We start from the raw sequence: 16,649 nt of genomic DNA, 5'->3' as shown, positions 1-16,649 counted from the left end.
AAAAATCTCAAACTACTTGATCTGAGTGCAAACTTATTCAAAACCCGTAAGTACCACTGCCTCTTATTTAGAATTTTGTTTTTTAAATTATGCACTACAAAATTTACAGGTTTCTTGCTCCTCTCACAAAAGCAGTACTTAACCTTCACGTATGAAGCTCCCAGGCTTCATGTTAAAAACAACACAAACATCTCAATTGAAATTGCCAACCGTTTGAATGATCATCTAATAGTTCCAAGTCACCGACAGATATCAGGAATGGCTTAGTTTATTGCATAAATGCAGGCTTAACCTTATATTTATTGAAGCCACTTGGCTTGCACATAGAACAGACATTAAAAAGAAATTAAGTACCAAGTTAAATGAAGCGCATACACAGGCTTGTTAGTTAAAACAGACTAAAGTACCATTGAAGTCAATGGGTTGGGTGTCTTGGCCACAGATATAGGCAGGGACAGACAGGAAAAAGTGATTTGATTGTAATAACTTTCACAAGTAATATTACTTTAGGGATATAACTGGTGGGCTTAGTGTATTAATACCAATACTCTGTACAAAAAAATGTGCTAAATCCAAGCTATCTATATTATTTTAAAACGTTACATTACATGAACATATGTTATTCCAAGTGTAAGAGATACCAAGTAGGTTGCCTTTTATCGAATGGGAAGCTTGAGGCAAACGCAACCAGAGAATTTACAATCTCCCAAAAAATTCTTAGTTATAATAGACAAGGTGGTAATCACAGCCTGAAAATTGAGTTGTTTTGTAGACATCTCTACAAATTAATATTTTTAAGTTCCAAGTTTACAATAAAACTTATTAGAAAAAGTGTTGATTCTTCAATTGGTAAAACTCACTGCCACACCTTTTACATTGATTTTCTCTGGTCAGAACTCAAGGGTTGCCTGCATCAATTTTGTTACAAGTTAGTGGCTTTCAAAAGAGCCAGCATCACCTGCATCTGGGCAAAACTTAAAAACTTTAGTCAGAAAAGTGAAAGGTCAGCAGTTAAGTATTTTAAGTTGGATTACTGCATCCATTTACGAATGGCATTAAAAATCTGTACTTTTAATGGTCAGCCATTGAAAATGGCAACATATGCAAGCAAAAAAGCAACTGTGTTGCTGCCTTTAGTAATCATTTAACTGCCTTCAAGTGGATTGAAGGAAATATTAGATTTTTTTTAAAATGTTATTCCCGTTGCTGAAGGATCCAATAAATTATGGCACTGCCAGTTATTAAGTCCGTCTTAGATTTCAGCTCTGAATGTCAGCAAGCCATCTACAAAGGCATCTTCAGAACGATACAATAACTAACCATTTATTTACAATCTACAGTTAACCCACAGTGGTTTGAAGGATTAAGCAATCTACAGTCCCTTTGGATGAGACAAATGCCTTTTCTTCAGTCTCTGCCTGCAGATCTATTTGTCCATACACCCAGTCTTATTCATCTGGACTTGGAAGAAAGTTCCCAGCTACATTTTGTGAGAAGTATTATGTTCGAGTCCCTCATGCATCTAGAGTACCTTTCCCTTAAAAGGTAATTATCCAACCTTCCACTTTTTCATACTATTTCTTGATACTAAGTGGATGAATTGTGCCACAAAGATATCTTATCTTTTGTTGACATTTCCTTATTAAGTTATTAAATATCCTCAGTGTTGTCATTTGGCATATTTAGTGGATTGTCATCAATGTGATATAAAAATTGCATATTTAAGCCCAAATGCTTTTATTTGCTATCTTAATTCATGGCTTCACATCACCACTTAAAGATCTATCTATAAGTCATCAATCTCTCTGCAATCACAATGTAAGTTTGGTTAGATAAAATCTGAAGTGCATTGATGGGTATTTTTCCCACTTTAAATGGGCAAAATACAGCAGTTTTACAGGGCCACCATTAGGCTTTATTGAAGTTCTAGTAACATCAATGTTGAAAATGAACTAGTGCATTCTATTTAAATACATGCAGCATTAAGCAATACAGGTGATACCTCTCAGTTGATAGCACCCCTGCCTCAAGGTTACGGGTCCCATTCCAGACACTCGAGCACAAAAATATAGGCCAACACTCTAATGCAATACTGAGGGAATGCTGGCCTGTCAGACATATCGTAATTCAGGTGAAGCATTAACAACCAAGGCCTTGTCTGCTCTCAGGTAGCCATAAAAGATTTGCATGACACTGTTTTCAACTAAGGACAAAAGAGTTATTCCTCAATCAAAATTACCAAAATTGATTATCTGGTCATTATCACACTGTTCTTTGTGGGAGATTTCTGTGCACAAAATTGGCTGCCACGTTTCCTACATTTCAAGTGACTGTACTTCCAAAGTACTTAATTGGCTGTAAAACACTGGACCACACTGAGGTTGCAAAAGGCGCTATAGAAGTGCAACTTTTTCCTTTCCCAAATTCACTGGCCTTTGTAAAACGCTCAAGAAAAGATTTAATTATCCAATCATTCAAATTAAATAACTGGAATGAAAATGTATCTTTTGCGTAATTGGAAATATGCAATAACTCAAATCAAGCAACTTTGTCAGCAACGACTGTGCTGGTTAAACTGGGAGCTCCACAATAATACAGCATCTTACAAATCTATCTGAAGGGCACAACGACAGAATCATCCAAACGGGATAGGTTTAGCTAGCGCTGAAACACTCAAGGAGAACAATTTGCACCACAATGTTAGAAACAACTGTATGAAGTAACAGGCACAATGCAGTCAGCACAGCATGTTATGTTCACTACTAATGTTCCTACTGAACAGGCAGAAAAGGTCACTGCAAGTATAGCATCCATGAAATTCTGCAACATTAAACAAAATATCTTGTTAGAACCAGGAGTCCTACAAGAAAAGTTCACTGTCAAACAGGTTTAAGATGTGACAGTTGAGTTTGCTAGATGAGGTATCGCCTTTCAGCAAGTACTGTTCACACTAGGTAACTACTTCTGTCATACCTTGAAAAGCCTGTATGAACATTTCCATAGATTTTACTTCCAGCTTAGTGATGACCTAGCAGCTGTAAAACTCTTTTATAAAGAAAGCTTACTGTTATAGTTCTCCAAAAAAATTTTTTGCAAGACAAAAAGTCTAGCCACATGAACTACATACTTTCAATACACAGGTCATTTTTTGCTCTCACCATTTAAAGGCAAACTAAAGAAGAATTACGCACAATTCATTTCAGAATGGGGTTCCAGGCAGTTCTTTCTTATACCTTCTCTGGATGTGGGTGGGGTGGAGGTGGTCACTAGCAAAGTCAGCCAGCATCTATTGTCCAACTCCCTAGTTGCCCAAACACATTTGATACAACCAAATGATTTTGCTCAGCCACTTCAGAGGGCGGTTAAGAGTCAACCATATTAGTGAGGGACTGAAGTTACATAGCCCTGCATTTGGACACAAACAACAGGTTTCCTTCCCTGAAGGATATTAATGCATCAGTTGGGTTTTTTACAACAGTTTCTTAATCACTTTTTAAAAGGCACAAACTTTTTATTTCCAAGATTTTTAAAACTAAATTTAATTCTCTAACTTCAGTGGTGGAATATGAATTCTTAATAACTAGTTCATCAGTCCAGTCTTCTGGATTATTAAACCAGCAAATAACTATAAAGCTACTGTGTCCGTGTTTACTGCATTCTCCCTAATTTTTGGTAGGATTACTTTAAATGACATATATTCTCAACTTGTGTATTTTTTCTAGTTTATTTATCAATTCAACACTTAAACGTTGTGGTCAAGAAAATGCACCTTTGTAGGGCCAAAATTAATAGTTAAATTTTAAAGATAATTTATATTCACTAACACAAGACTTTCTAGAATCCTGACCCAAAGCAAAAACAACTTTCTATGCCATTTTTTCACCAACATGTTTACTTTTGAAACAGCATCAAGGAAATGTCCTTTTTATCGATACTATAAATACAGAACTTTCTATTATCTTTTAAAGTGATGGGACACATTTTCTGGATTAAGATACTAATGGTACCTTTTTCTTCATTCACCCTTGTTAATGAAACCTACTTTATACCCTATATAGCCTTTTTGCTTTACCACTGACTGAAGGAAAGCATTTTTTCAAAAAATGTTTAAATTTTAGACTGGACTACTTCAGGTACACTGCCATGAACGGATAACTAGATACAGCTGAATTTGAATGCAAAAATCAATGCCTGTTCTCTTGCTAATGTGAAAATGCACTTCATTTATTCCAGGAGAAATTTTTCAAGGAGCTAAAAGTGGCAGCCTATAAAGTGGTCTGCCCGCTAGCAGACAGAAAGATTTTCTTACATTGCAGAGTAAATTTAGGCATCGGTTCCAATAGCTGACAATACATACAACAAATTGGAAGGATCAGAACCTTTGATATTCAGCAAGTTAAAAGATGCAATTCTGAAATCAGGGCTAATAAAGAGGACTGGGTACTGATTTAATAGGATAAATAAAAGATTAAACCAGTCAACAAAAAATATTCAAATTAAAACTGTTGCTTTTTCTCATTCCAGTTGTAACCTGAGAGTATTCAGACCCTGGAATTTCTCCACCAATTCAACTGTCACAATAGGCCTTTCTGGAAACCCTCTAGTTTGCAGCTGTGAGCTCACCTGGCTGATTATTGAACCAGAAAAGGTGCTCCTGAACAGGTAAGGATCCTTTTAGCTTCACCATAAGCAGCAGCTTCAACTATATTTCCAGAACACAAAGCAAGTCAGTACAACTAGCACAATGATGAGAAATGGGGAAAACACACAATTAGAATTTTAAATTAAAATCCAGGTGACTAAGTTAAAAGGAACAACAGCAATAGTAGTCTATACCTGTTGTTATTTAAATACCAGAAACTGTACCACCTTAATTTTTACTTGCTTAATAAATAGTAACAATCATAGAGTTATAGAATCTTCGAGGTGGTCATTCGGCCCATGCACGTTAATGACTCTTTAAAAGAACTATTTTGCACTGGGAAATAAACATGTGGCCTGAACAATGGCTAACAAAAGCCACAGTTTTGAATATAAATCTAAGGGTGACACTGCATGAGCAACAAGATATTTGTTTACTTCTGTCGATTTTTTAAAATAAACAATTAAAGGCAAGACATTAATGGCAAAATTAACAAATCATGCTTGTTGTCTAAATGCTGACATATTAGTTTTTTCTTATTTCAATTAAATAAACTACAGGACTGCAATGAATAATTCTTAGTGAACAAAGGACTCCTGCAGAAATATTGAGTCCATCAAATAAATTTGTGCCCACTAATTCAATTTTGTTTCCCTAGGTTTTTAAAAGATTTCTTCAGTATGAAATGTTGGATAGCAAAAGCATTACTCACAAAACTAGTCAAATGGACATTTCCCTTTGCTGAAGATTTAAGTTATACAGTCTACCGTGTAACCCAAAAGACACTTTCCATTAGTATATATTGGCTAGTAATCCATAAATGGTTTTAAATATTTACAGCTACAGTTTTAATGCTGCTTCCATAAGAAATTTTATGTTACCTAGAAAATAATGAAATGACAGGAATCTGCTTTTAATAAGATCTTACAAGGTAACCAATACATACAAATGTAACAGCTGTGAAGTGCACCCTTTAAATTGAATAAAGATTAAAGCATCCATAATATCTAGCTCTCGGTACTGCAACGCTCGAGCGCAGACTTAAGAGCACGTTTAAAAGTATGTAGAGCGATATTGTTACTCCAATTCCAGCAAAGCACAATATTAAGCTTATAAGATGTTTATGCATTCACATTCAACACTTTCCCCGTTAAGGCTTCAATAATGCATAAACATCAGCATGTCGAAATCATCGATTTTTCCTTTCTAAGCTGGGCTATTATCAGGGGAGAGAGCTCAGCATTCTGAGTGATATAAGGCTAAGACAAAGTATTAGCAGTTAAGGCTCCAGTACTAATGACAAGAGTGCTGGGGAAAATTTAGATGGATAATTATTATAGAAGCTTATTTGCACAATAGTAACAGGCACTGGCTTCAGTACATTTGTTCTGCTATATTCTATTAGCATGAGTATTCTTAAAAGTTTAATAACAGTATTGTGTATGAAGATAGCACACATTAATGTCTAGGAATATAAAACTGAATTGTATTTTAGCACAAATTTGAGTTGTAAAATAAGCTTATCTATGAAGCGTAATGATTTGCAATGTAAATTAATTAACATTAAGCTTAGGTTTATTTTTTTGGTATTTAACTTCCCTCCCTCTACGCACAACAGGGCAAATGATACCAGATGTCACAACAATGGTTCACAAAGAGAGATTTTATTAACAGATCTCATAGACGAATGTGGTATTAATGGAAACCAAACGCAGGAATTGCAGGTTGCCACCAGTACTGTACAAATCCAACTGCAGGAATATACAACAGCAGGATTCCACAATTCCTTGGGTAACACCAAGATATCAAGCAGCAAATTACCAGAACAATTTGGTATCAGCACATCATCCCCAAACAGTGCTAGCCAGTTGAATACGTTATCTTTTCATGGCTTGTCTTCCAATTCAAATTCTGCTACCCTGAAAACTGAAGAAAACACGACACAAAATGATCACAGTTGGGCTAAAAGTAAATCAAGGGTGAAAGCTTCAACAACACGGTCAACTACTACCAGAGATCAAATTGAAATCAAACATTACGTGGTCACTACCAACCATTACCCACCCACTACCACAGATAAAACTGGGATCAAACATTACCCAACCACTACCAACCAATACCCACCCACTACCACAGATAAAACTGGGATCAAACATTACCCAACCACTACCAACCAATACCCACCCTCTACCAGAGATAAAACTGGGATCAAACATTACCCAACCACTACCAACCATTACCCATCCACTACCATAGATAAAAATGGGATCAAACATTACCCAACCACTACCAACCAATACCCACCCACTACCATAGATAAAACTGGGATCAAACATTACTCGACCGCTACCAACCATTACCCACCCACTACCATAGATAAAGCTGGGATCAAACATTACTCGACCACTACCAATCATTACCCACCCGTCACTACAGATAAAACTGCGATCAAACATTATTCGACCACAACCAACTATTATCCACCCACTACCGCAGATAAAACTGGGATCAAACATTACCCAACCATTACCAGAGCTCAAACTGAGGCCAAACATTACCTAACAACAGCAACATTAACAACATCAGCATTACCAGAGCTCCCCTCAATAAAGGGACCTTTATTTATAATAATTGAAGATGATGATTCGGAGACTCTGGAAGAAGAGGAGATTACAAGACCTACACATGCTGATGATTGCAATTATGAGCCATGCAGACATTGGCAGGTACCTTGTCGTGATCTGCAACACTTAACAGGCTGTCGCTGTCCTTACATAGCTGGCGAGGATGTCCCACCAGATCCAGTGAAGATACAAAAGGTGATCAAGATTTCAGACAATTCAGCAGAAATCAACTGGTGTGCCCCTAGCTCTACAGTACTCCATTATTATATTATCTATCAATCAGATGACAACAGACATTTATATAAGACAGACACCATCAATCCTACATATCGAAGATATACTTTACGTGATCTTACCTCAGACAGTACATACCACACGTGCGTGGTGGCTGTGAATAAAGCAGGATCCAGCACTGCAAGCAGCATCTGGCCTTCAAAAGGCCCATGCTATATCTTCAAGACTAAGCCAAACTACAATAATATATTTTATACAGCCTCCACTGCAATTATTGCCATTCTTTTCATACTTGTGATTATATTATCAGTTTGCTTGTGCAAAATACGTCAAAAGGGACGGTTAACAGATTTATCTCATATGAGCTTGGATCCCCTAACTTTGCAAAATCCAGCATTTGATAACCATCTGGAGCTAGCAGATCCAAGAACCACCAGTACAATAAGTGCAGAGTCTGAAGAGAATCCCTGATACCACAATTTAAAACACAATGCTTTTTAGAAGTAACAGCCTAAATTTAGTAAAATATGTAAATTTTCGGAGTGGTATTTTAGTATTTCCTACATCTCATTAACTTCAGCAGACGTTCAAACAATGTTGTAATTTATAAAAGGACTCTTTCAAAAAGTGTGCAAGATACATTATCTCAATGGTCCATTAAATAAATTGATATATTGAAAGAAAATAACGCATCTCCTGTACTTTGGAAAATGAAGATGTTTTATTATCTTCTATCTTTTTCAAACAATGGTGCTGTCCTGTTCTACACTTATTTCCTAATTAATGTATGAAAGTACTGTAAACTGCTAAAGATTAACCAATGTGGAGGCCAAAGTAAACAAGTCTTAACACCACACAACTTCCATAGCTTTGCTCTGCTACACTGGGATATATGCTGTAATTTTCGTATCTTCATGCTACATTTGGAGAATATTTATGAAGGAACATGATTCAGGTGATTAACAGTCTGACAAGAATGATTAGTCCTTTATGAAGATGGTTGTGACCATGTTTATACCAGCTAATAGGTGATTAGTCCTATAGGGTGACAAGGTTTTGAGGGCTCCCGCAACCTACAAGATAGAGGAGGTGAACCATGCCTAACAGATTACAGTATCCCACCAGATGTCAACCCAGGATTCAGTCTCCAGCTCTGTCGAAGGGTCATGAGGACTCGAAACGTCAACTCTTTTCTTCTCCGCCGATGCTGCCAGACCTGCTGAGTTTTTCCAGGTAATTTTGTTTTTGATTCAGTCTCCACTCCTGTGATTAAGTGGATCCAGCTGCCATGGGTTCCACCTCAACAGGCTGGATTAAATCACTGATCCTTCATCTCTAAGCCTTATATCAAATTCAAATTAAACTGGTGAATGAATTTATCTCCAAGTGTCTCATGTGAAATGAGATTAGGCAGTCTCAGCCCAGTTCCCTGGTAGATATAACTCCACAGCATAAAACTGTCTCTCTCTGAGGGGCTATTGGATGGCTTGTTCTGGGAAATGGAACACACACTGGTGCAACTGGGATCGCACCCCAGACGAGGACTGTAGAATAAAAACAAAAAAACTGCGGATGCTGGAAATCCAAAACAAAAACAAAAACAGAATTACCTGGAAAAACTCAGCAGGTCTGGCAGCATCAAATGCTGCCAGACCTGCTGAGTTTTTCCAGGTAATTCTGTTTTTGAGGACTGTAGAATGCTGTTTGGACGGATTGGGGTGGGCTTTATTTTGAAACTAACCACGTTGTATCTGACCTAGGGTGCATGACGTGATGCCTGGAGCCTGGAAAGCAAAACACTTCATTTTCAAGTACTAAAAGGTGGAAAAGGGGTTGATGGAGGAGGAGGAGGATTCCTCTGCATTTGTAATGAAATCACTTACAAATTTTACTGCAAACGGGAAATTATTCCCTTAAATAAGCACAAAAATTAACCAAATTTAAAAAAAAGTGTGACCTTTTCACAGAAAGGATTTGCAAATTAATTATGGTACATTCAAATGTACCATATTTGAATTGAACGGGATCCACACCCCTTCCAGTTAAATATTACAACACTGAAGAGTTCATACTTTATGAGCCAGGCATTGAAGGTGTTCACATTATGATCGGGGACAATGACAAGGGCCAATAATTAATTTGATTTTAGTTTTATCTCTGTTTAGCATTCTAAATAAGTATCCGCATACGTTATCACTGGGATGATCTTTTCCTTTGATCCCAGTGTTGGCTGCCATCATGATGTAGTGGCATTAATAATAAACTTAAAGACTATCAGTTTATGCAAACCACTGATTATTTTAGTGCTCAGTTCAATGCAGTGTCAAAATAGTAGCTTACTAAAACCAGGGTTTATTTATATCCTTGTTCCAAATCAGGGAAAAGAATCATTGCAGCATTTGACGCAGAGAGAAATTCAAATTTTCCAAAGTTAAACAAACAAAAGTTTAAAAAAGTTTCTCATTCATTATTGTCTAAAAAGAAAACAAAATAGAAAGCAGATAAAAATAATCAACCCAATGCAAATATAAAGGCCAAAAGCTCATGCTTAAAAGCATAGAACTGCATGATTTCAGAAAGTAATTTTTTTTAATGGATTCTCAAATGTTTTGGGACCATATACAAAAAAAAACTGAAGCAAAAAATGGCATTTTATCTTCAAAGATGCCTGTAAAACTATATGCATAGTCATCTGAATTATGTAATCGATAATTTAGAAGTTGAAGATTCTGAAAATGCTAAAACAAAAACAGAATTACCTGGAAAAAATCAGCAGGTCTGGCAGCATTGGAGGAGAAGAAAAGAGTTGATGTTTCGAGTCCTCATGACCCTTCGACAGAACTTGAGTTCGAGTCCAAGAAAGAGTTGAAATATAAGCTGGTTTAAGGTGTGTGGGGGGGGGGGGGGGGGGGGGCGGAGAGAGAGAGAGAGAGAGAGAGAGAGAGAGAGAGAAGTGGGGGGGGTGTGGTTGTAGGGACAAACAAGCAGTGATAGAAGCAGATCATCAAAAGATGTCACCAACAATAGAACAAAAGAACACATAGGTGTTAAAGTTGGTGATATTATCTAAGCGAATGTGCTAATTAAGAATGGATGGTAGGGCACTCAAGGTATAGCTCTAGTGGGGGTGGAGAGAGCATAAAATATTTTAAAATACTTATAAATAATGGAAATAGGTGGGAAAAGAAAAATCTATATAATTTATTGGAAAAAAAGCAAAAGGAAGGGGGAAACAGAAAGGGGGTGGGGATGGAGGAGGGAGCTCAAGACCTAAAGTTGTTGAATTCAATATTCAGTCCGGAAGGCTGTAAAGTGCCTAGTCGGAAGATGAGGTGTTGTTCCTCCAGTTTGCGTTGGGCTTCACTGGAACAATGCAGCAAGCCAAGGACAGACATGTGGGCAAGAGAGCAGGGTGAGTGTTAAAATGGCAAGCGACAGGGAGGTTTGGGTCATTCTTGCGGACAGACCACAGGTGTCAGCCTCCTTCTTCCTTAACCGAGGTTTTCCACCCACGGTCGTTGACAGGGCCCTCAACCGTGTCCGGCCCATCTCCCGCGCATCCGCCCTCACGCCTTCTCCTCCCTCCTAGAAACATGATAGGGTCCCCCTTGTCCTCACTTATCACCCCACCAGCCTCCGCATTCAAAGGATCATCCTCCGCCATTTCCGCCAACTCCAGCATGATGCCACCACCAAACACATCTTCCCTTCACCCCCCCTATCGGCATTCCGTAGGGATCGCTCCCTCCGGGATACCCTGGTCCACTCCTCCATCACCCCCTACTCCTCAACCCCCTCCTATGGCACCACCCCATGCCCACGCAAAAGATGCAACACCTGCCCCTTCACTTCCTCTCTCCTCACCGTCCAAGGGCCCAAACACTCCTTTCAAGTAAAGCAGCATTTCACTTGCATTTCACCCAACTTAGTCTACTGCATTCGTTGCTCCCAATGTGATCTCCTCTACATTGGAGAGACCAAACGTAAACTGGGCGACCGCTTTGCAGACACCTGTGGTCTGTCCGCAAGAATGACCCAAACCTCCCTGTCGCTTGCCATTTTAACACTCCACCCTGCTCTCTTGCCCACATGTCTGTCCTTGGCTTGCTGCATTGTTCCAGTGAAGCCCAACGCAAACTGGAGGAACAACACTTCTTCTTCCGACTAGGCACTTTACAGCCTTCCGGACTGAATATTGAATTCAACAACTTTAGGTCTTGAGCTCCCTCCCCCATCCCCACCCCCTTTCTGTTTCCCCCTTCCTTTTTTTTTCAATAAATTATATAGATTTTTCTTTTCCCACCTATTTCCATTATTTTTAAATATTTTAAAATCTTTTATGCTCTCCCCAGCCCCACTAGAGCTATACCTTGAGTGCCCTACCATCCATTCTTAATTAGCACATTCGTTCAGATAATATCACCAACTTTAACACCTATGTGTTCTTTTGTTCTATTGTTGGTGACATCTTTTGATGATCTGCTTCTATCACTGCTTGTTTGTCCCTACAACCACACCACCCCCCTCCACTTCTCTCTCTCTCTCTCCGCCACCCCCCCCCCCCACACACCTTAAACCAGCTTATATTTCAACTCTTTCTTGGACTTGAACTCAAGTTCTGTCGAAGGGTCATGAGGTCTCGAAACGTCAACTCTTTTCTTCTCTGCCGATGCTGCCAGACCTGCTGAGTTTTTCCAGGTAATTCTGTTTTTGTTTTGGATTTCCAGCATCCGCAGTTTTTTTGTTTTTAATTCTGAAAATGCTGTCAGTTCTTTACTGACTTGGTTTTATATATAAAAAAACAGAACAAAGCATGCACGTTCTAACCTTTTATATTCCATCTTCCTTTATGAGAGCTAAAAACAATGTTACATTTTTTAAAAATTAAATGTTTTATGGTATTAACTCAGCATCTTAGCACTGTATTAGTAACTTGTACAGTAACATTAATAATACCAGTGATTATTGCAGAGCTTCACTAACTGAACTATCAAAGTATGAAGAAATGAAATATTTGGATCATTTTAGAAAAACAATTCTTGAACTCTTCACTGTTTTTGAAGAGAAATCATCCATTAATAAAGAACTCGATTGAAGGAATGCAATAGTATACAAGTCTAACTCATCCATATAGACTATCAATATGCACTGTAACGATAGCTGCAACTGTGGGGAAAATATATAGGATACCCAACTGGGAAGTTGTCCTTGATCAAAACAGCAGCTTTCATAACGTCTCAATTCTGATTGGTGTCCTTTATGTTTGGCTAAAAAATAATCATGTTAACTGCATAAAACTAAAATCCCAGACTGTGCAACAAAGTTCAATAAGCGGGAATAATACTTAAAATGTCTCAGAGCTTAGGCATTGAGGTTTCTTGAAAATTAACTGCCCCACTAAATAGATTCTTTCGGAGAGGTTATTTGATGACAAGCTACTTGACAGAAAGAATCAAGATCTATGCTTCAACTTTAGCATTTGTATCATACCTGAAGATGCAATACCATCCTAGATCTTTGGAGGGGGAGCGAGGGGCAAAGGATGTATAGAAAGAAGTACCTTTAAAAAGATGTTACTTGGAAACCTGGTGTACAAAGATTGATTGATTGATTGCCTATTTAGGCTGGACAACCTAATCTGATACCTCAGCCTTTTTTGAGGTTATCTTAAATCACTATCTATTTATTGTTCAAACTGTTGTCTTTTGAATGATATGTTAAACCAGGCAGATGTAAAAGACCCCAAGGCACTATTCTGAGGAAGAGCAGGGGAGTCCTCCCGAGTGACCTGGTCAATATTTACCCCTCAACCAACATGACTAAAAACAGATTTTCTGGTCATTTTCAGATTACTGTTCGCTGTGCAATTGGCTGCCATATATCCTACATTGTAAGAGTAACCATACTTCATTAGTCTTAAGGCGCTTAGGGTCATCCCGTGGTCATGAAAGGTGCTATATGAATGCATATCTTTCATTCTTTTAAAAATAAAACCATACTTGCATCTGTCAGTTATGAAGAGCAAACAAAACATACCAATCAAAATGGTATTAACCAAAACATCAAGTGCATGCAAATTAAATTGATGAACCAAGCTAATATGCCAACATCATTGTCTGACTCTTCAGCCAGGATTTTCCGGTCCCGCCCGCCACAGGACTGGAAATTGCTGCCCGAAGTCGACGAACCTTTTACTGTTCCATCAAATTTTCCGTCCCGTCCGCGACGATTCTTGCCACAGGCAGGACCAGAAAATCCCGGCCTTCCATTCATGAATGGATCAATCAGACACTTTGTTAAAATGCACTGATTTTATACTTTATAAACCCAATGAACACAATGACATGTTTTACATTTAGCAATTCCTAAAAGACAGTTCATTAACACTGGTCAGGCAGTAATCTGACAAAGGTTACAGCCTGGTTTAGCTATATCCAGCATCCTTCTATAGCAATAGTGCTTGGTTAATATAGGAACTGAAAATGCTGGAAAAACTCTGCAGGTCTGGCAGCAGCTGTGGAGTGAGATAAAGAGAGAGTTAAAGTTTGAGTCTAATATGATTTCTTCAGAACTTCAACTTCAAAACGTTCTGAAGAAGAGTCATATTAGACTCAAGATATTAACTCAGTCTCTCTCTCACTCCACAGATGCTGCTAAACTTTGGAGTTTTTCCAGCACTTGCTGTTTTTATTTCATATCTCCAGCATCTGCAGTATTCTGCTTTTATAAACAGGCTTCTTTGTACTTTGTATACAGTCTTACATACAAAGTTACAAATCCTGCTACTAAAATCATACTGAGGACAGAACTGAAATTTTCCAAATACAATTCAGATTCAAGAAGTTATCTAAATTCACTTACATTAGGCAACAACAAAAAAATGTTCCTACTGGTTCAATCGTGAAAAAAGTATATTGGGTCAAAGAAGCCTCATGAATTTAATGTAAATTTATATTTTTTGAGATTATGAAATGTCCCGATGACAGGAGGTAGACAATTGTTTACTTCTTAAATTTTACAAGCTCATAATGCGCTACAACATTATTAGAGTGATAGGTACCAAACGAACTTGGATTTTTCCATGGATAAGATGGACCTGAAAACTTACTAATATAATGAACTGATTAATTCCACTATTTCCTATCACGCCTGCTCCAAGTTCACACCTTGCTCAAATTCAAAACTGACCTATTTTTGTCTAGTTGTACTCTTTTTAACCACAGGCATGAAGGGGAATTTTCATTATAATTTGAACATCTGCAATTCACAAATCATAATTAAACAGCAAATTACTAGCTCCCATTTTATACACCAAAATAGCAAACTTGTTCATGGTTCATCTGATGTTATTTTATTTTAAAAAGTTAATTAAACAGTTAGGCTTACAATAAAAAATATGAACATGTGAAACTTTGATATGTATGGTCACATTACAATGGCAATGTCTATTTAAACTGTGGAAAAACTGAATTTTGCCTTTTTAAACTTGGGTTGTAGAAGGAACAGCACTCCAAGCTGCATAATACAGGCTGCTTGATCATCAATAGTGGCAGAAGTAATTTGATCAGAATTAAAAACATACAAGAAACCTATTAGCGATATATCAAAATAAATTATATTGTGTGATTATTTATCCTACAGGATATTAGTGTCAATATGCTAGATGAGCTTAGTGATTAAATTAAACTTACTGGATCCCCAAGTTCCTCTTTACAGAAGTTACAGTACAAGAAGGGAGCATTTTCTTCAGAATATCCAACACAACTTTAAAAAACAACCTTTGAAAATACATTTACAGTGTGTTAACTATTATACCAAAGTTGATATTTCCATTAGTAACTGGCCCAGATTTTGCATTCAGTGGCAAAGAGACAGTGCTTGTCCTCGAAGAAAGCTGCCCACAAAGGTCTAGTGATCTCAGTGGAGTGAATTTCTCCTTTCCCAAGATTACGTACATCTGCTTCATCTTATGGAGACGACCAGCATCCAGAAATGATGTTATCAAGCAGGCTGAACAGCCAATCATATCAAGGTAGCCTCATTGACAGCAAACCAGGAAATAATAAAAGCCAATTGTCCTTCTCTTTTTAGTCATTTTACAGATAGCAAAAAAAAATTGGGACATACACATGGGTTAAATTAGAAGCTGAAATATCATAAACAAACTCTAAAAAAGATACAAGTGTGGAACTTATCATAATGGAGATATTTGACAAATATGAAATTAGTTTCTCAGGGCCAGAGGGATCGTTCAGCATTAATTATTAATTTAATACACTATTAAACATGCCAGTTACACCTCATTCAACAAGGCACAATTTTTTTCAAGGGTTTTTACAGCAAGGCTATCAGCTTAAAAGTTAAAGTCCGCATCAACTCAAGTAATTTCTTAAGCAACTTTTGTGGACAACCAAAGAATCCTTGACAGCAACATCTGGATTTCTATAACTGGGCATGTATGAACATCAGAAGTGGCTGCTAGTGTTACATTTGTAATGATGGCAAAGACTGAATTCCAACATCATTAAATTGCAAAATCCAGGCAGTTATCTTTCAACATAATACTCAAAATGTCAAAATTTTGTACATAATGGATGTGGTACAACAACATACAGAAGCATGCATTTAAAAGCTAATTATATGCTTCATTAGCAAATTTGAAAGGTATGCCCTTCTTAAAAAGTGTACATTTGACAAAAGATATTCAATTGTGATAGAGGTGATTACTCACCAGATCAGTAATTCCTGCCAAAGTAAAAAGACCCAGAGCTAAATTGAATTCCTCTTCCACAATCAGGTAGCCCAAATATGGTGACAAGCCAATCCTTGCCATACATAGTAAGTTTGGAATCGTCCATGGATTTTCATACTATAAAGAAAGATAGGAAATTAATTATTTCATATAAACATATTCCTGATCACCAGTAAGAAAACCTCATTTTTTTTTCTAGGGGGAGAAGCGAGTGCGCAGGGGCAGATATCTGTCATATCTTTCCCACTAAGTCCTCACAAAAAAGGTTTGTGATATAACAAAATCGTTTAACTATTTCACATTTTGCAGTAACATAATTAAACCTCCCTATAAAATTGTCTTTTGTACCTTTTGAACATCTTCATCAAGAGCTTCACTTGAAGGCCTCAGCTTGTCT

The 16,649-nt window shown here is 37.5% G+C and overlaps 1 protein-coding gene across 1 annotated transcript in view; it reads right to left on the bottom strand.

Annotated features, from left to right (window-relative positions):
* Window positions 1-16,649, bottom strand: part of crls1 (cardiolipin synthase 1) — a 93,581-nt gene that overhangs the window by 25,692 nt on the left and 51,240 nt on the right. Inside the window, exon 2 of the mRNA XM_041208381.1 lies at window positions 16,232-16,369. Coding sequence (XP_041064315.1) covers window positions 16,232-16,369 — 138 coding nt within the window. The remainder of the gene's footprint in view (window positions 1-16,231; window positions 16,370-16,649) is intronic.

This window comes from Carcharodon carcharias, chromosome 2, assembly GCF_017639515.1.
Source record: "Carcharodon carcharias isolate sCarCar2 chromosome 2, sCarCar2.pri, whole genome shotgun sequence".
Taxonomy (NCBI): domain Eukaryota; kingdom Metazoa; phylum Chordata; class Chondrichthyes; order Lamniformes; family Lamnidae; genus Carcharodon; species Carcharodon carcharias.
This window is presented reverse-complemented; position numbering and strand designations above follow the sequence as displayed.